This window comes from Scyliorhinus torazame, chromosome 3 (assembly GCF_047496885.1).
Source record: "Scyliorhinus torazame isolate Kashiwa2021f chromosome 3, sScyTor2.1, whole genome shotgun sequence".
Taxonomy (NCBI): Eukaryota; Metazoa; Chordata; class Chondrichthyes; order Carcharhiniformes; family Scyliorhinidae; genus Scyliorhinus; species Scyliorhinus torazame.
The window spans coordinates 336,178,889-336,199,575 of NC_092709.1; the positions used below are offsets into that span (position 1 = coordinate 336,178,889).

Genomic DNA, 20,687 nt, shown 5'->3' on the forward strand with positions numbered 1-20,687 from the left:
GGAATAAAAATGTGAAGTGTTCAAATAGAAAGACAGATGTTATCTCTTGTGATCCATTTCTTCCCTAAAGGTATGTAAACGCAACATCAAATCATGCTTCGAAAAGCCATGTACATAATTAAGAAACACGAAGGTTGATAATTACACCGGGTATTAAGCAATTTCTCTGCACATTATAATTTGCATAAAGAACAGGCCTGAAAAGAATCGAGGAAAGCTGAAGCAGTGGAAAAACCCATGAATAATCGCAGCTCCTACATCATATCTCAAGAGACAACCTCTGGGTCAATCAATGTATCCAAATGAACAGCATCAGCTGACATGTAATGGACACACTGTCCCAATGCATTTCACAATCAAATAAGCAATGGCTTCTCTTCCCACACACATTTTGTTACCTCTGATGTCCCTCAAAGATCCATTCTTTATTTCCCTCCTTTTCTGACCCACATACTGTTATGGGTGATGTACCGTCAATTACCACGAGACGAGAATGGTGAAACAATCAAGGCTTTATTGCACAAGATGTTGTGCCTCCCGTAGCTGGAACCAGAATGGAAGCAGCGCAGGAGAGCAGACACTTTTATACGTCGCCTGCTGAGCGGAGCCAGCAGGCAGGGATTTAGCGTCGTACCTGTAATATACAGGCAGTGCCGTAATACATACAATATCACACTAGTGGTGTTTACCACAATGGGCCAGGGTTTAGAGAACACCTAAGTATATCATAGAGTTCACCTGACCCACAACTTTTTTTAATAAACATTTTATTGAGGTATTTATAACGGTAAATGAAGAAACAGGTGTACATACAAATATAAACATAGTGCAAGAGCCATCTTCCTCTCTCACAGGTCCCACTTTTTCTAACCCCTTACTCTACACTAAACTACCCCCATGGCCCCCACCCCCCTCTTCTGCTGATGGTTAATTTTCCCTAAAGAAGTCGCCGAACACTAACAGTGACTCTCTCAGGGCGAACTTGATTTTCTCCAAACAGAGAAAGCTAGCCATGTCCGATAGCCAGGTCTCCGACTTTGGGGGGTTTGAGTCCCTCCAAGCTAATAGTATCCGTCTCCGGGCTACCAGGGAGGCAAAGGCCAGAACGTGGTTCGCGGCCCCCCCCCCCCGCGCACACACCTTGCGCACTTGTCTTCTTCCCCAAAGAACCTGCTCCTCCGGGCCACTGTCATGTGAGTCCGGTGAACAACCTTAAACTGTATCAGGCTGAGCCTGGCGCATGTTGTGGACGCGTTGACTCTGCTCAACGCATCCGCCCAGAGACCATCCTCTAACTCTCCACCTAACTCCTCTTCCCATTTGTGTTTCTGCTCCTCAGTCTGTGTTTCCTCTGACCTCACAAGCTCCTTATAAATGTCCGAAAAACTCCCTTTTCCCACCCACACTCTGGAAACTACCCTATCCTGTATTCCCCTTGGTGGTAGGAGCAGGAAGGTTGAGACGTGCCTGCGTAGGAAGTCTCGCGCCTGCAGGTACCTAAATTCATTCCCTCCCGTCAGTTCAAATTTCACCTCCAGTTCCCTCAAGCTGGGAAAGCTCCCTTCTATAAACATAGCGGCCATCCTCTCGATCCCTGCTCTCTGCCACGTCCGGAACTCTCCATCTAACCTCCCCGGGGCAAACTGGTGATTATAGCAAATTGGGGACCAGACCGATGCTCCCTCTGCTCCCACATGCCTCCTCCATTGCCCCCAGACTTTCAGGGCCACCACCACCATGGGGCTGGTGGAGTAGCATGCCGGTGAGAACGGCAGAGGCGCCGTTACCAACGCCCCCAAACTAGTATCTTTACAAGATGCCACCTCTACTCGCTCCCACACCGACCCCTCCCCCCCCCCCCCCCCCCCCCCCCCCCCGCCCTGACCCCCCACCACCATCCACTTCCTGATCATGGTTATGTTCGCTGCCCAGTAATAATTACTAAAGTTCGGGAGTGCCAGCCCGCCCTCCCCCCGGCTGTGCTCCAACATCCCCTTTTTATCTCACAGGGACTTACCCGCCCATACAAAGCCTTGTTGACCCGTTTAAAAAAGGACCGTGGAATAAAGATGGGGAGACACTGAAACACAAACGGGAATCTCGGGAGAACCGTCATTTTCATTGTCTGTACCCTCCCAGCCAGTGACAACGGGAGCATGTCCCACTTCCGAAAATCCTCCTTCATTTGGTCTATTAAGTTTGTGCAGCCGTTCCCATTCCCGCGCCACCTGGATGCCTAGGTACCGAAAGCTTCCCCCTACCACTGTAAACGGCAACTGCCCCAATCGCCTCTCCTGCCCCCTTGCCTGGATCGTGAACATCTCGCTTTTCCCTATGTTCAATTTATAACCCGAAAACCGGCCAAAATCCCCCAGAATCCCCATAATTTCTTCCATCCCTTCCAATGGGTCCGACACATATAAGAGTAGATCATCCGCGTATAGCGAGACTCTGTGTTTCACCCCTCCCCGGACCAGTCCCTTCCAGTCCTTTGAGGGTCTCAATGCAATTGCCAGCGGTTCTATGGCCAATGCGACCAATAGCGGGGAGAGGGGGCATCCCTACCTCGCCCCTGGTACAGCCTAAATCAGCCCGATGTCATCCTGTTCGTCCGAACACTTGCCACAGGCGCCTGATACAGCAGCCTGACCCAGTCAATGAAGCCCCGCCCAAATCCAAACCGCCCCAATACCTCCCACAGATAATCCCATTCTACCCGATCAAATGCCTTCTCTGCGCCCATTGCGACCACTACCTCTACGTCCCTACCCTCTGGGGGCATCATGATAACATTCAACAGCCTTCTTACGTTGGTCACCAACTGCCTCCCCTTAACAAATACCGTCTGGCCCTCCCGAATCACGTCTGGGACGCAGTCGGCAATCCGTGAGGACAAGATCTTAGCCAACAATTTGGCGTCTACATTTAGTATGGAGATCGGCCTGTAGCACCCGCATAACTCCGGGTCCATATCCCGCTTCAGGATCAATGAGATAGTGGCCTGTGACATCATCGGGGGCAGTCCTCCTCTCTCCCTTGTCTCATTAAATGTCAAGAACAAAGAACAAAGAAAAGTACAGCACAGGAAAAGACCCTTCGGCCCTCCAAGCCTGTGCCAACCATACTGCCCGTCTAAACTGATGTCCTCATCAGCAGTGACCCCAGCAGCCCAGAAAACTTTTTGTAAAACTCCAGCGATCTTCGATGTTGCTTGGCCTTCCTTGTTCTACCGCTACATCCAGGTGTATCCCCAGGATGCACATAAGAGGTGGAGGCACCCAACTGCTTCCCACATCCCATGGCCTTCAATGTCACTGGCGGGCGTCCTCTGGGGGCTCTGGGGCTGGAGGGCCCCGGAGCACTTGACGGCGGCACAGGCACAGCCATGCCGCCATTTTCTGGGTGCTGACGACGGGACGCGGCTTCATCAGAGGGGTGGAACTCGGGGGAGTTGGTGGCTACCGTCGCCACTCCACAGGAAGTATCCAGGATGTCACCCAGTGCTCCCTCCTCCCAGTGGTGCCCATAGGGCCCTGGGGTTCACCTTGCGACGGAGGGGCAGCTGGATTGAGCTATGGCTGCCCCTGCATCATCTGGCTCTGCCAGCCCTAGCAGCTTCCCAATGTTTGCACCAAGGTGTCGGCGCCCTCGGCACTGCTCCTCAGTGATTGGACCACGCTCTACAGCGCCTCAGCCATTCCCATCTGAGACTGGGCCATATCCTGCAGAACCTCGTTAAGGTCCACCCGGCACTTAGTCACGTCCCTCAGTGAATCCGACAGTCTACCGAGGCCCTCACACATGGCCGTCACCGAATGCGCGACATCTTGGACACCTTCACTAATGATGCTACCATCATGCACCTGTCCCTCAACTGAGGTCACCACCCTAACAGTGTTGACCTCAGTGCCATGCATTGGCGGCCGCATCTCCTGCGCCCATAGCCTCTGGGACTTCCCCAGTTGGCTGTGGACCTGCTGGAGTAACGCTGACATCTCCCTCTGAATATTACGGCCATACCCTAATGCCTGCATCATCTCCGGGTAAACATGTTCCAGGGGCTCAACATCTCATTGGGACCCAGCTGGGTCATGGGATCCAGCTGACCTCCGACTGCTGTCCTGCCTGGGCCTTCCTGCCTCCACAATGTGTATCTGCAACTGTCTGGTGCTCATCAGAATGTGCCCCAGAAGCCTGACCACCAACGTTGTCCACCGAGGTGCATGTATCTGTGCTGATGGAGGGTAGGGCATCGATTGTGGCATCCCCAGAGCTCTCCTCCAAGGTGGTCTCATGGAAGGCAGGGGGTGAAGAATCACCCCGAATGGGCCGGCGCTGTCGGCTGGAGTACCTGCGGGAGAATGAACACGTGGCCAGTGGGAAGGATGGGCTAGTGTGTATGATATTAACAACTCATGTTTGACAGGTCCTCCAGTTGGGGTCCGGTGGATCCTCACCTCTGCGGTGTGCGCCGACCTCCATGTTGGTGACAGCTCTGCCCTCGGCCACCCAGTAACCTCCAAGGCCCGTTCCTCAAAGGTGGCGAGGATTCTGATGTCCAGCACCCACCGCTCATCTGGATCCTCTCCTGACGTTTCTGGAACAAATTCTCCTGCGGGGCACAGGGAGGGCATCGTTAGCCGCACGTGTGGTTCACCATGGTGGGGGGAAGCAATGAAGGAAGGGTAGGGGGGCAGGAACGGTTCAGGTGGTGGTTCGCTTGGGGGTGGGAAGGTTTTGGTGTGGGAGGGGGGAATACCAATTTGCACTTGTAGCCCGGTGTAGGTCGTAGACCTTCTTGCGGCACTAAAGGCCAATCCTCCTGGTCACGCTGCCCGAGTTGACGGCCGCTGCCACCTCATCCCCGGTGGCACTGGCTGCCCTGTGGCCCACCCTCCCGGACCCTCGGGGGAACAGGACATTCTCCTGGCTTTGACCGCCTCGAAGAGACTCCCCCAGGTCTGCATCTCCAAATCGTGGGGCCGGTTGTCTCGGCGTCGTGGCTGTGAGCTGGGTGGGGTTGGCTGTGCAAGAGCTGTTTAAGTGCTGCTCGACCTTGTTAGCGGGGGACTGGCGAGCGAGGTCCCGGAGAATCGGCTGGTGTGTGAAGCCCGTGGGGCCTCCTTCAGTGGACCAATTAACGTTGTACGCTGTATAGCAGTGACAGTATCGCCACGCCATCCATCGGGAAGCTTGCGGCAGTTCCCGTTCACCACCACACTTAGAAACCATTCCAGAGAATTGCGCCTACGAGGGCAGGAACATGAAGTAGGGTCAGCATGAGATGAAAACAAATAAAGATAGGAAAGGAAAGATGTGGCAATATTGATTAAGGAGATCATTACAATACTGGAGAAAAGAATGTCCAGGAGGAGTCAAGGGCAGAATCTATTTGGGTAGAACTCAGTTCAAAACAAAGTATAGTCTATCGGCCACCAACTCGTGGGGAAGATGTTAAGGAACAGAATTAGAGAAGTGGAAGAATTATAGAGTAGTTACAATAGGCGACTTTAACTATCCAAATATAGACTTGGGCAGTGGTTGTAAATAGGGCAGAGAGAGGCAAAGATTCGTAGAGCATGTTCAGGAAAACTTTCTTTTTATTAATTCTTTCAAGGGATGTGGACATCACTGGCTTCAGCCCGAAGACTCCAATTGTTTTTAAAGTTGGCTTTTCAGGCCTGCAGCTGCTCAGGCCGGAGGACACCAAGAAATCCTGTTTTGAGCAAAGGACCAGTGTCCACTCCCCCCTCCCCTCCCCCAGCCTCAGGTGTTTGACACAGTCTGCATCCCCACCCGCCCACCTTGACCCTGGCCCTGATTGTATCCCTGTACCCCACTGTGCGCAGGCAATCATACCGAAATATCATGTGAAGCTTTGTGACCAATGATTGTTTCCCTTTAATAATATTGGAATGTCATTACCAATAAGATCTTGCCCAGTCTCAGGAAGTAATTAATTATTCAACTTATATCATGAGACCTATGTCAGAACAGTTATGTTTCATCATATAAACCAATTAACATTGATTCCCTTAATGTCCTTGGGAACTAGTAATAATGTTACTGATGATGTATGGTAGTGACTTATAGCATTTTCCTTTCTAATTATACTGCACAGTGTTGCTTCACTGTGACAAAATATATATCAGCTTGGCGCTAAATAAACGGAAGCACAAAGACTCTCACGCAGGTCGGCTAAAAGCGAGCAGAACAGAAAGATGGTCCCGTGCCCCTTGAAGGTCACATTAGTGAACGTTTAAAATCCAAGCGCGAGGGCGGTGGCGTGGGAGCACAGTGGTTAGCACTGTTGCTTCACAGCGCCAGGGACCCGCGTTCGATTCCTGGCTTGGGTCATTGTCTGTGCGGAATCTGCATGTTCGCCCCGTGTCTGCGTGGGTTTCCTCCCGTTTCCTCACAAAAGTCCCACGAAGACGTGCTGTTAGGTGAATTGAACATTCTGAATTCTCCCTGTGTACCCAAACAGGTGCTGTAGTGTGGCGACTCGGAGCTTTTCACAGTAACTTCATTGCACTGTTAATGTAAGCCTACTTGTGAAACTAATAAAGAGTATTATTATTATTAAAAGCAAATGTTTGATATGTTACGGACAGAAGGGGGATTCATTTAAAAAGCCCGAATTTCTCTTCTCATCACCCATCTGTCAACAGAAAGGTGTTTCTGATTTGCTATCTCCTTTATATTCGATGGCATATTTCCCAATCCTTCAATTTTGGTGTGATCCAATTTCTATAAATTACCCCACAGCAAACTCAAAATAGGATGAACTCAGAGGGTTAGATTATTTGCACATACTCAAAACCGCAGAGGAAGGAAGCAATGTTGCCTCCATTGCATTCATGCTGTAAAAGAGCGAGAGAGAAAATAAGGATCTACAGTGCAGAGACCACAGAGGAAAGAAACATTGTTTCACATGGGTTCCAGAATCATATCCCAAGGAAGTATTGCATGACAGAGGTTGGCAGGTTGAAAACCGATGCTGTATAATTCACCTTTCCAGTGTTGATGAGATAGGCATGCAGAGATAGGCATGCAGCCTTGTAGTACAGAACCTCCGGCTGGTGATAGAAAAGGCAGGGGTTTGGCGATGAGAGGGACTAAGAAAGACTTCAGAGAAGCACAAGTAAGTTAAAAGAAAGCACAGAGGGGTGTCAGCTGCTCTTTATTGTGGATAAATATAAAGTGACACATTTTGATAAAGAATGGGAGGATTCACGTAATGGGAAGACACAGACAGGTGAGGAAGAACAGAAAGATCAAAGGGTCCAAATATCAAATTCACTGCAAGTGAGAATTCAAGTACATAAAGCGAGTAAGAGGTCCAGCAGAATTTAACATTTGAAACAGCAGGATGAGCCAAAAGATTGAAGAAGAAAGGATGAATTAATTTATTAGGCCACAGGTAATATACTGGCTGCTTTTTGGTGTCCGATTGTATAAAAAGAGGAAAATGCCTTCCACAACTACCAGATGTATCAAAGCAGACGTATCATGTAATGCTTTTGAAGCGTATTCACTATTGTAATTTAGAAATTCAGCAGCCATTTTGAACACAGCAAGCTGTGTTGAGTGATAAATGTTGAGGGGAACCCCACAATTAAGACCCTCGAGTGGAATTTAAATGCACAACCTTGCGACTCACAGACTGTAGTCACAGCTAACACAAAGGACATGGTAATGATAAAAAGCATAAAGTGGGGATTCACCAAGATGATGCTAGGATTGGGATATTACAATTATGAGGACAGTTGAGCACACAGAGTAAAGTTTTTAAACTGTAAAGCACTTTGATAGATTCATAGAACCACTACAGTGCAGAAGGAGGCCATTTGGCCCATCGATTCTGCACCGGCCCTCTGAAAGAGCGCCCTAATCAGGCTCCAGCCCTATCCTTGCAACCTTATAACCTCACCTAATCAGCACATCCCTGGACACCAAGGCCAGTCCACCTACCCTGCACATCTTTGGAATGTGGGAGGAAACCGGAGCACCCGGAAGAAACCCAGGCAGACACGGGGAGTAATGCAAACTCCACACAGACAGTCTCCCAAGTTCGGAATTGAACCCATGTCCCTGATGCTGTGAGGCAGCAGTGTTAACCTCTGTGCCACCGTGTCGCCCCTGGCAAGATTGTACAGGGAAAGATCATTTCCCCTAATTTGGGAGCCTCCAACGAGGGATTACCTATTTAACTCGGAGCGTGAAGAAAGGCGTTAAAATAAATTGCTTAAAACAAAGATCACTGAAGCTTGGAATGTTACGAGACAGGGAATAGCTGAAGCAGAGACTATTGCATTTTTTGAGAAAACATTCCTGGCAGAGAAAGATACAGGGACTTGAACTAGGCAGTGTGATAGTTTTAGATTCCTGTTGTAAACCACTGCCCCAAACACAATGGATCAAATAGCCTCATTCAATGATGTAAACTTCTATGCTTCAATAATCATACACGCAGAACTGTCAAGGAAGCATAAAGCATAAGATTCTGTATGAAGAGAAAATGAACACTTTGCACAACAAATCCATTCTTGCTTTAATAGATCATCCTTTTTCTCGCTATTCATTGCCTGGGTTTGGGTATCATTGACAAGTACAGAATTCATTGCTCACCCCTACTTGGTATAACTTTATACAATTGAGAGGCTGGCTGGGTCTCGTTGAAGGGAGGTGGGGGGTTAACCCTAATGGTGAAGCACTGGACTGCCATGTATGCCAGCTCTGACAAAGACAGCAGATTCCTTTACCTAACAGCCAAGAGCAGTCAGATAATCCAATAGCTTCAAGGCCGCATTTTGACCCATGAAATAAGGGAACGGATGTTTGTGAGTCAGATCAACTCCAGAGGCCTTTATTGATGTTAACAGGACCTGTTTTCGGGAACCCCCACCCCCAGCCTTGCACTGGCAATTTTCACCAGCTCTGGATAAGGGTGTGCGTTGCAAACCCATGCCCTGAATTCCCAACCTGAACCAGCTTCATTATGGGATCCGCATCTCATACCTCACCGCAATATTCGAGGTTCTGGTTCTTGGTCAATAAAGGCAAGTGTCCCGTATGCCTTTGTGACCACCTTATTGACCGGTCCTTCTTCCTGTTGTCTTCAGAGATCAGTACGACAAGCGCCCCAATACACCTAGGTTCCCCGCGACAGTTTTCAGTATCCTCCCATTTACTATGTATTCCCTTGTATAAAAGAAAAATACTGCAGATGCTGGAAATCTGAAATTAGACCAGAAGATGCTGGAAATATTCAGCAAGTCTATTTCCCTGTCCAAAGGTGCTGTCTGATCTGATATTTCCAGCATTTATTTCTTTGCTTCCTGGCGCTGAGTCGGTTTTGGGTCCAAATTGCCACTTTCCCTTCGTACCTGTTATAACCACCACGCGACCCACAGGGACGACCTGCTCCCTGTGAACTTTGTGGTATGCGAGCTCTCCACTAAGAGGCAGAGGCCCATCAGCAGGATAGTTAACTCAGGACCTGAGAAGCCATCCCAGGTAGGAGACGAGCTGCAGAGTGGTCCCGGCTGGGACTGTTCCTTGTCTATACTTCACTTTGGTAATGAACCATTCATTTTAACTCTCCTCTCCTCTGTGACTGTGAAAGAATCCATGAACTTTTAGTTTGCTGATCTGTCTTCCATCAGGGACCTTGCCAAAATCCACGTAGACTACAGCAAGCGCGGTACCCTCATCGGCCCTCCTTGTTACCTCCTCAGAAAACTCCATCAAATTAGCCAGATGTGACGTGCCTGGGAGGTTGGTGGAAACAGCTGGATGAACTTATCCATTGGGCAGGAGATACAGAAGTCTGAGAACATGCACGAACAGACTCAAAAACAGCTTCTTCCCCACTGTCACCAGACTCCTAAATGACCCTCTTATGGACTGACTTCATTAACACTACACCCTGTATGCTTCATCCGATGCCAGTGCTTATGTAGTTACATTGTATATGTTGTGTTGCCCTATTATGTATTTTCTTCTATTCCCTTTTCTTCTCATGTACTTAATGATCTGTTGAGCTGCTCGCAGAAAAATACTTTTCACTGTACCTCGGTACACGTGACAATAAACAAATCCAATCCAATCCAATAGCTGAAGCCTTTGAAGGGGTATTGGGTAAATCCTCGAAGCCAAAAGGTATTGCAAATACACGGGGGAAGAGCAAAGAAGTGGGAATAACCGCATTGCTCTTAGAAAGTGCTAGCACAGACCCGATGGGCTGAACGTCCTCCTGTGCTGTATTGTTCCACGTATTTATACCCAGCCTACTGGGCAGAGCCAGCCGGCAGGGAACTTCCCCCGTACCTGTAGTACAGGGCCTTACCACAAATCACCTAATATATACATCAGTGGTGACTACCACATTTACCCCCTGTTAAATTTGAGTCCGGCGGGGGTGGTGGAGAACTATATACAAGCACATGTTTTAACTACAGAGAAAAAAATGGAGTCCCGATCAAGTTACAGGTTCAGTTGATCCAGAGCCTTGACCTGATGTTGGGAGCGCCGCAGTGGTGGCGGCGATTTCGGTGTCGGTCTCGTCCTCGGTGACTCCGGGATCATGCTGAAATCTTCATCATCCTCGGGCGTGGGCAGGGGGAGGACGGATTGTCCTGGGGCGGGGGCTGCGGTGGGGTGCCCCGGGGAATGGGAGGGTGGCGTGGGTCGGAGGGGTGTGTGTGTGTGGAACCAGCTGGTGCCAGGACCCTGAGGGAAACAGTATCTTGGCGGCCGTCGGGGTACACTACGTAGGGGTATTGCGGGTTGGCGTGGTGTAGCTGTACCCTTTCAACCAACGGGTCCGCCTTGTGGAGTCGTACGTGCTTACGGAGGGGTACGGGTCCTGGAGCTGCAAGCCAAGTCGGGAGCGACACCCCAGTGGTGGACTTCCTGGGGAAGGCAAAGAGACGTTCATGGGGTGTGTCATTAGTCGCAGTGCATAGGAGCGATCGAATGGAGTGCAGTGCGTCGGAGAGGACTTCCTGCCAGCGGGAGGCCGAGAGATTTCTGGACCATCAGGCCAGCTGGACGGCCCTGCAGTCCATCCCACTCTCCCTCTCCACCTGCCCGTTTGCCCAGGGGTTATAGCTGGTCGTCCTGCTCGGAACTGTCGCAGCTCATCGCTCATGAATGAGGATCCCCTGTCACTGTGGACGTAGGCGGGGAAGCCGAACAGAGTGGAGATGGTGTTGAGGGCTTTGATGACGGTGGCAGAAGTCATAGCAGGGCATGGGATGGCGAAGGGGAATCTGGAGTACTCATCGACCACACTGAGGAAGTACGTGTTACGGTCGGTGGAGGGGAGGGTCCCTTTGAAGTCCACGCTGAGGCGTCCCAAGGGGCGGGAGGCCTTCACCAAGCGTGCACGGTCTGGCTGGGAGAAGTGAGGTTTGCACTCCGCACAGACCTGGCAGTCTCTGGTGATTGCCCTGACTTCCTCGATGGAGTAGGGCAGATTGCGAGCTTTGGCGAAGTGGTACAAACGTGTGACTCCCGCGTGACAACGGTTGTCGTGCAGAGTCCGGAGTCGGTCCACCTGTGCGCTGGCACATGTACCTCGGGATAGGGCATCGGGGGGCTCGCTGAGCTTACTGGGGTGATACAAAATCTTGTCGTTGTGGGTGGAGAGCTCGATCCTCCACCTCAAGATTTTATCGTTTTTGATCTTGCCCTGCTGTGTGTTGTTAAACATGAAAGCTACCGACCGTTGGTCAGTGAGGAGAGTGAATCTTCTGCCGTAATGCAACCAATGCCGCACAGCTTCAACGATGGCTTGGGCCTCTTTTTCGACAGAGGAGTGCCGCATTTCGGAGGCATGAAGGGTTCGTGAAAAGAATACCACGGGCCTGCCTGCCTGGTTGAGGGTGGCGACCAGAGCGACGTCTGATGCATCGCTCTCGACTTGGAAGGGGAGCGTCTCGTCGACTGCATGCATCGCGGCCTTGGCGATGTCGGCCTTAATACAGTTAAAGACCTGGTGAGCCTCGGCCGTTAGGGGTAAAAGAGTGGATTGAATGATTTGGGACCCACTGGGCGTAGTAAGAAAAGAACCCCAGGCAACGTTTGAGGACCTTGGGGTGGTGGGGGAGGGGGAGCTCGATGAGGGGGTGCATGCGGTCGGGTTCGGGCCCCAGAACTCCGTTCTGGACCACATAGCCAAGGGTGGCTAAGCGGTTCGTGCTGAACACACTTCTCCTTGTTATAAGTTAGGTTGAGGAGAGTGGCGGTGCGGAGTAATTTGGCAAGGTTGGCGTCATGGTGACATTGTCTAGGTACGGGAAAGTGGCCCGCAGCACGTACCGGTCGACCATTCGGTCCATTTCCCGTTGGAAAACCGAGACCCCGTTGGTGATACCGAAAGGAACCCTGAGAAAGTGGGAAAGGCGGCCATCTGCCTCGAAGGCAGTGTATGGGCCGTCCGCCTTACGGATGGGGAGCTGGTGGTAGGCGGATTTAAGGTCAACAGTTGAGAAGACCCGGTACTGTGCAATCTGATTGACCATATCAGATATGCGTGGGAGGGGGTACGCATCGAGCTGCGTGTACCTATTGATGGTCTGGCTGTAGTCCACGACCATTCTGTGCTTCTCCCCAGTTTTCACCACTACCACTTGGGCTCTCCAGGGGCTGTTGCTGGCCTCGATGATGCCTTCCCGAAGCAGTCGCTGGACTTCAGACCCGATGAACGTCCTGTTCTGGGCGCTGTACCGTCTGCTCCTGGTGGCAACGGGTTTGCAATCTGGGGTTAAGTTTGCCAATATTGAAGGTGGGTCGACCTTTCGGGTCGCGAGGCCGCACACAGTAAGGGGTGGTAGGGGCCCGCCGAATTTCAATGTTAGGCTCTGGAGGTTGCACCGGAAGTCCAGGCCGAGTAGTAAGGCAGCGCAGAGTTTGGGGAGGACGTAGAGGCGGAAGCCAGTAAACTCCACGCCCTGGACAGTGAGAGTGGCTATGCAGTACCCCAGATCACCACGGAGTGGGACCCAGAGGCCAGGCAGATTCTCTGATTGGCGGGGTGTACCGCGAGGGAGCAGCGCCTTACCGTATTGGGATGAATGAAGCTCTCAGTGCTCCCGGAGTCCAGCAGGCAGGAGATCTCGTGCCCATCGATTTTCACGTTTGTATACGCGCTTGCTAGATTGTGTGGGCGAGTCTGGTCAATCGTGACCGAGACGAGACGCGGCTGATCGTCGATGGTGGCAGACGATGGGGTGCCTGGGGGGCATGGGTCCTGGTAAGATGGCGGTGCCCATGTGCCGCACGTGCCATGGGGGAGACAAGATGGCGGGGCTTGAAGTTCCTGGGGAGGACAAGATGGCGGCGCCCATGGGCCACACGTGGTCCGAGGAGGGGAAGATGGCAGTGGCCACTGGCCGTGCGTGGTCCGAGGAGGGGAAGATGGCGGTGCCCACTGGCCATACTGTGGGGGGGGGTGGGGAGGGGGGGGGTCGGAACAATCGCGATGACTGAACAGGCCTGGCACACCGCCGCGAAGTGTCCCTTCTTGCCGCAGGCCTTGCAAAGGGCGCTCCGGGTCGGGCAGCGTTGTCGGGGGTGTTTTGGCTGCCCACAGAAGTAACATTTTATGCCCCCGGGGTTGGTTGGCTGTCGCCCGGCACAAGCGTGGGGTTGGCTGAGTGGGGTAACCGATGGGGCGGCCGTCTGCAGAGTCCACGATACGTAGGAGGGGTGGGCCGCGCGGCCGGGGGTGTAGGTCTGGATGTTGCGTGACGCGACCGTCAGCGAGAGCGCAAGCTTTTTGGTTGCCGCGAGGTCGAGGGTAGCCCCTTCTAAAAGGCGTTGGCGGATGTAATCTGACCCTATTCCCGTAACAAAAGCGTCCCTCATAAGCAAGTTCGAGTGTTCCGTGGCCGTGACGGCCTGACAGTCACAGTCTCTGACTAGGGGAATTAGAGCACGCCAGAAGTCTTCTACTGACTCACCAGGGAGTTGACTGCGCGTGGAGAGGATGTGTCTGGCGTAAAGCGTGTTAGTCCGCTGAGCGTAGTTTTCTTTCAGTAGCGCCATGGCTTCGTCGTAGTTCGGCGCGTCCTGGATAAGTGGAAATACATTGGAGCTCAGCCGTGTGTAGAGGATCTGAATCTTCTGAGCTTCCGGAATTGAGTCTGGTGCAGACCTGATGTAAGCTTCGAAACAGGCTAGCCAATGTTCAGAGTCCTTTTTGGCGTTGCCTCATTGCGGATCCAGCTGCAGGCGATCCGGCTTGATGCGGAGGTCCATCTTCTGAAAACGTTAGTGCACGATCAATTACACAAGACAAGAGTAGGATGTAATCGAGGCTTTATTACACTATGATGTGTGGCTTCGTACAGCAGCTGGCGAAATGGCTGCTGTATGGGGAGCACACATATTTATACTCCGCCTACTGGGCGGAGCCAGCAGGCAGGGAACAACCCCCTGCCTGTAGTACAGGGCCTTACCACACATCTCCTAATATATACATCAGTGGTGACTACCACAATAGGTTTAAAGTGCGTGGGGAAAAGTTTAGAACTGATGTGCGAGGCAAGTTTTTCACACAGAGGGTGGTAAATATATGGAACGTGCTGCCTGGGGAGGTGGTGGGAGCAGCTACTATTGCAGCATCTATACAAATATATGAATCGGGTGGGAATGGAAGGATACGGTTTAGTCAGATACCAAATTTTAGTTCAGTCAGTTACCATGGTTGGTGCAGGCTTGGAGGGCCGAAGGGCTGTTCCTGTGCTGTATTGTTCCTTGTTCTTTGTTCTTTCTTTGACATTAAACTGCCTGCTCGAGTGGATGCAAAAGACCCCCTGGCACCTATTTTGAAGAAGAGCAGTGGAGTTATCCCTACTTTCCTGAGAAATATTTGTGCCTCAATAAACACTACAAAAAAAGATTACCTGGTAATTCCACATTGCTTTTGTACTCAAAATGACTGCCGCATGTCCGCCATCACATAGCTACACTTCAAAGGTACTTCATAGGCTGTGAAGTGCTTTGAGTGTGTGTGGGTCCTGAAAAGCTCAATATAAACTCAAGTCTTTCTTTGCTTAAAATTATGCTGGAATTTGGATGTGGAAAAAAAAATTCCACTTGTGTATGTCCAGAATGATTTAAGGTGATATAAAATGGCGCGGGGGGGGGGGGGGGGGCAGAAGCCCAGGAAGTCACCATGGTCAGTGGTGGGGGTGGCACCTTCATCAGCAAGCTTCTTACAACATCAGGCATCGCCCACTCATCCCCCCATCCCCACAATGTCTGCCCCCTGTGGGTGCTCCTGCCCAACTGGCCTGTCCATCAATACACCCCCTGCCCCCATTGCCCCTCTCTCCATGCCCACAGGCCTCACTCCCTTCCCCGCCCGAGCTCCTCACACACTTAGCTGGTCTTGGATTCTGGGCGTAGACTCTGGTGGACTCCACAGTGCAGCGACGGCAGAGCTGCCGGCCAACCTGGTTGTCCAGCAGCTCTCTGATGCAGGACTTCCTCCTGAGGGAAGGCCGGGAAGTACTGGTTCTCCAGCTGATCGACGCTCCGTGAAGGCGCTCCCTGCTGACCCTTCGCTTGGCAGGGTGGGAAATCCCGCTGTCTGAGAAATACTGGCCTCAGTGACGTGCTGAACATTTTCTTGACACAGAAATTGGTGAAAATATGGATATATGCTGCTGCGTGGAACATCAATGCATTGAAAGAGTGGCTTAGTGCACAGGTGTGGGAAATGGTCACAACAGGTGTGCGGATGCAAGACTGGAAGAGACAATTAGTGAGAGGGGGCTTGAGTGGAGCTTAAACACCAGTTTATAGCATTTGGACTGAATGGTCTGTTATTTAAATGCGGTTCCTATGTAATTCCATGTAAAATGGGTAATAATTGGGTTTGGAGGGTAAACACCAACATAGATACTGACCCTACAGATTAATCTTGTGGTTCTTCTCAGAAGAGTTTTAAAGCTCTCTTGTGCCTCTTAGTTGAATCTCAGGAGGGTGTCACAGGGACAATGTGTAACCTACAAGATACGCTCCTTTGAGGGATTTTGGGGTGTTTTACTCCATGAATAGTGCTAAATGCGCATTGTTGATCTTGTTTGAACATTCCACCTAACCACACACCGTTCTGCTGTTCTCGTCCTTTCAGAATAAGGTCTTCATTTACCGCGGGAAGGAATACGAACGGAGGGAGGATTTGGAACAGATGCTCCTCACGCAGTTCCCGAATATGGAGTTGATGAAAACAACGTCGTCCCCTGGAGACGAGATCAAGAACTCTCCTGGACAATGTATCCTTTGCGCCTGAGGGCCTCGGATGAGTAGATGTACACCGAGAGCCATACGTTGGAGAGAAGGTGGTGGTGGTGGGGGGGGGGAGTGGGGCTGGTGGGAATGTGCGATAACGTGTTAATGAATCAACTCTTCCAACTTTAAATGATTGCCGTCCTTGGACTCCTAAATAACTTTCTGTCTCCTTCCCGGCTTCTCACCACTTGGAAAATTATTCAATCTTCAATCTTCCCTGGATCCAAAATGGATGACCATGTGCTTGCCCACGTTGAACTCAATCTGCCATAGTTTTTGCCCCCTCGCTTAATCCGTGTTTATCCCTCTTTATCTACCTGTCCCTCCTCATCTGGAGTCCTGGATATAATAAGAATTAATAATAAGTGGGCAACAAGATAGCATAGTGGTTAACACTGTGGCTTCACAGCACCAGGGTCTCAGGTTTGATTCCCAACTTGGGTCACTGTCTGTGTGGAGTCTGCACGTTCTCCCCGTGTCTGCGTGGGTTTCCTCCGGGTACTCCGGTTTCCTCCCACAAGTCCCGAAAGACGTGCCTGTTAGGTCATTTGGACATTCTGAATTCTCCCTTCGCGTACCCGAACAGGCGCCGGAGTGTGGTGACTAGGGGCTTTTCACAGTAACTTCATTGCAGTGTTAATGTAAACCTCCTTGTGACAATAAAGATTATTTTTAAAAATTAATCTATTATTGTCACAAGTAGGCTTACATTAACACTGCAATGAAGTTACTGTGAAAATCCCCTCGTCGCCACATTCCGGTGCCTTTTCGGGTACACAGAGGGAGAATTCAGAATGTCCAATTCACCTAACAAGCACATCTTTCGGGACTTGTGGGAGGAAACCCACGCAGACACGGGGAGAGCGTGCAGGCTCCACACAGACTGTGACCCAAGCCGGGAAACATCCAAGTCATTTATAAAAATTGTGCAAGGTTGGGGCACAAGAGTAGATCCCTGAGGAATATTGCTTGTCACATTGTGCCCTTTGTCCCCACTCTCTGTCATCTACTTTTCAACTAATTTTTCAACCTGAGTCAAATGATTAGCTCCATTCCAGTGCCAGGAATCACATATATTCTGGGTGTCCACGTAGAATCATAGAATGATACAGAGGCCGAGGAGGCTCTTCTACCCATCATACCTCTGCTGGCCTTTTTTGTAGAGCTATCCAGTGAGCCTTACTCCTCTGCTCGCTCCACACAGTGCTATGGTTTACTTTTCCCTTCAAGTATAAGTCCTTTTTGACAGTTCCTGTCGGATCTGCCTCCCACCAGTGGATTCCAGATCACAAAAAAGGTTTCCTCATGTCATGTCCGGTTCTTTTGCCAATCATCTTAAATCTGCGTCTTCTGTTTATCGACTCCGCTGCCACTGGCTGCTGTTTCTCCTCAGTTGCTGCCTGATGTGGAGAACAACCAGAGAATCTCCACAACAAAGAAGCTGTCGACTTTCCCCCATTCCCATCAGTGTGGCCATGACAATTCTGCCCTCTTGTGTTCTCTTCCTTTACTGCAACCCCCCCCCCCCCACCACACAGTCGTTCAGTGCTTCACCGTGCAGCCAATCCTGGCTGAACAGCAGCAGTTTCGCAACAAGAATGTCCCGGAGCAGATCATGGGGTAAGTTACCTCATCACTGCAGTCGGCTCGTTATTAAGTGCTACATATGAAAATGATTATGTGGAGATGCCGGCGTTGGACTGGGGTGAGCACATAAATCTCACAACACCAGATTAAAGTCCAACAGGTTTGATTCGAATCACTAGCTTTCGTAGCACAGCTCCTTCCTCAGGTGAATGAAGAGGTGGGTTCCAGAAACATATATAGACAAAGCCAAAGATGCAATATGATACTTTGAATGCAAGGCTTTGCAGATAATTAAGTCTACAGGTCCAGGCGGAGCAACTAGAGGGAGGGATAATCACAGGTTAAAGAGGTGTGAATTGTCTCAAGCCAGGACAGTCGATAGGATTTTGCAAGCCCAGGCCAGATGGTGGGGGGGTGAATGTAATGCAACATGAATCCAAGGTCCTGGTTGAGGCCGTACTCATGTATGCGAAACGTGGCTATAAGTTTCTGATCGGCGATTCTGCGTTGTCGCGCGTCCTGAAGGCATCTTGGAGAAAGCTTACTCGAAGATCAGAGGCTGAATGCCCTTGACTGCTGAAGTGTTCCCCGTCTGGAAGGGAACATTCCTGCCTGGCGATTGTCGCGTGATGTCCGTTCATCCGTTGTCACAGCGTCTGCATGGTCTCGCCAATGTACCACGCTTCGGGACATCCTTTCCTGCAGCGTATGAGGTCGACAACATTGGCCGAGTCGCACGAGTATGTACCACGTATCTGGTGGGTGGTGTTCTCATGTGTAATGGTGGTACCCATGTCGATGATCTTGCAGAGATTGCCATGACAGGGTTGTGTGGTGTCGTGTTCGCTGTTCTGAAGGCTGGGTAGTTTGCTGCAAACAACGGTTTGTTTGAGGTTGCACGGTTGTTTGAAGGCAAGTAGTGGGGGTGTGGGGATGACCTTGGCAAGATGTTTGTCTTCATCGATGATGTATTGAAGGCTGCAAAGAAGATGTTGTAGTTTCTCTGCTCCGGGGCAGTACTGGACGACGAAGGGTACTCTGTTGGTTGTGTCCCGTGCTTGTCTTCTGAGGAGATTGGTGCGGTTTTTTGCTGTGACGGGTTGGAACTGTCGATCGATGAGTCGAGTGCCATATCCCGTTCGTACGATGGCAACTTTCAGCATCTGTAGATGTCTGTTACGCTCCTCCTCGTCTGAGTAGATCCTGTGTATACGGAGGGCTTGTCCATAGGGGATGGCTTCTTAATGTGTTTAGGGTGGAAGCTGGAGAAGTAGAGCATCGTGAGGTTATCCGTGGGCTTGCAGGAAAGCAAAGTGCTGATGTGACCGTCCTTGATGGAGATGAGTGTGTCCAAGAATGAAACCGATTTTGGAGAGTAGTCCATGGTGAGTCTGATGGTGGGATGGAACTTATTGATGTCATCATGTAGACGTTTCAGTGACTCTTCACCGTGGGTCCAAACAAAAAAAATGTCATCGATGTGTCTGGTGTATAACGTCGGTCAAAGTTCCTGTCGGTGAGGAGGTCTTGTTCAAACTTGTGCATGAAGATTTTGGCATATTGAGGTGCGAATTTGGTCCCAATGGCTGTTCCGTGGGCCTGGATAATGGCCCAACGCACCTCATGGATCCCACTCTTGAGTTGCTAGATCAGTTCGAAGCCTAACCCATTTAGCACGGTTGTAGTGCTGCACAATACGATGGACAGTATCCTCAATGTGAAGAAGGGACTTTGCCTCCACAAGGACTGTGCGGTGGTCACTTCTGCCGGTACTGTCATGGACAGATACATCTGCGGCACGCAGATTGGTGAGGATGTATGTTTTTCCCTCTTGTTGTTTCCCTCACCACCTGCTGCAGTCCCAGTCTAGCAGCTATGTCCTTTAGGACCCGCCCAGCTCGGTCTACTGGGGAGCCACTCTTGGTGATGGTCATTGAAAGTCCCCCACCCTCAGTCCTCCCCCCAAATGGTGTTCAACATGGAGGAGTATTGATTCATCAGCTGACGGGGGAAGATTCATGGTAATCAGCAGGAGGTTTCCTTGCCCATGTTTGACCTGATGCCATGAGACTTCATGGGGTCCGGAACCGATGTTGAGGACTCCCGGGGCAACTCCCTCCTGACTGTATCCCACTGTGCCACCACCTCTGTTGGGTCTGTCCTGCCGGTGAGATAGGGCATACCCAGGAATGGTGCTGGTGGTTTCGGGGATATTATGTCCCAGAGCATTAGCCTGGACCTCTGAATTACTAGTCCAGCGACATTACCACCACACCACTATCAATCCCATGGGACACAGGAGTCAGAATATGCTCCTATCTGGAGAACCAGCATAGTTGAAATTCAAGAGGAAGATGACCCTCCAGTGCATTGACTATGGTGAAATGAATCCAATGTTAATGGTTTCTATGCTTCTCTGGGAAGCACCTCCACATTCATCCCTTTCCCCTTCAGCACACTGGGGTAAAAGAGAAGGCAAATCCTGCCTGTTGTCAGTCTCCCGCTGCATGTTATCTTCTGCTGTGCTTCACCATTCTCTTTTCCACTATCCAATCAGAATTGATGTCACCCTATGTTGGTGAGGCCGCACCTGGAGTATTGTGTTCATTTTGGTCGCCTTGCTCTAGGAAAGATGTTATCAAACTGGCGAGAGTGCAGAAGAGATTTACAAGGATGTTGCCAGGACTCAAGGGAGAGATTGGACAGGCTAGGAATTTTTTCTTTGGAGCGTAGGAGACTGAGGGGTGATCTTATAGAGGTGTATAAGATCATGAGAGGCAAGGATAGGGTGA

At 50.7% G+C, this 20,687-nt stretch overlaps 1 protein-coding gene across 1 annotated transcript in view; it reads left to right on the forward strand.

Moving 5' to 3' along the window:
* Positions 1-20,687, forward strand: part of LOC140409300 (dedicator of cytokinesis protein 2-like) — a 1,572,852-nt gene that overhangs the window by 1,506,842 nt on the left and 45,323 nt on the right. The window contains exons 41-42 of the mRNA XM_072497681.1: positions 16,151-16,292; positions 17,847-17,928. Coding sequence (XP_072353782.1) covers positions 16,151-16,292; positions 17,847-17,928 — 224 coding nt within the window. The remainder of the gene's footprint in view (positions 1-16,150; positions 16,293-17,846; positions 17,929-20,687) is intronic.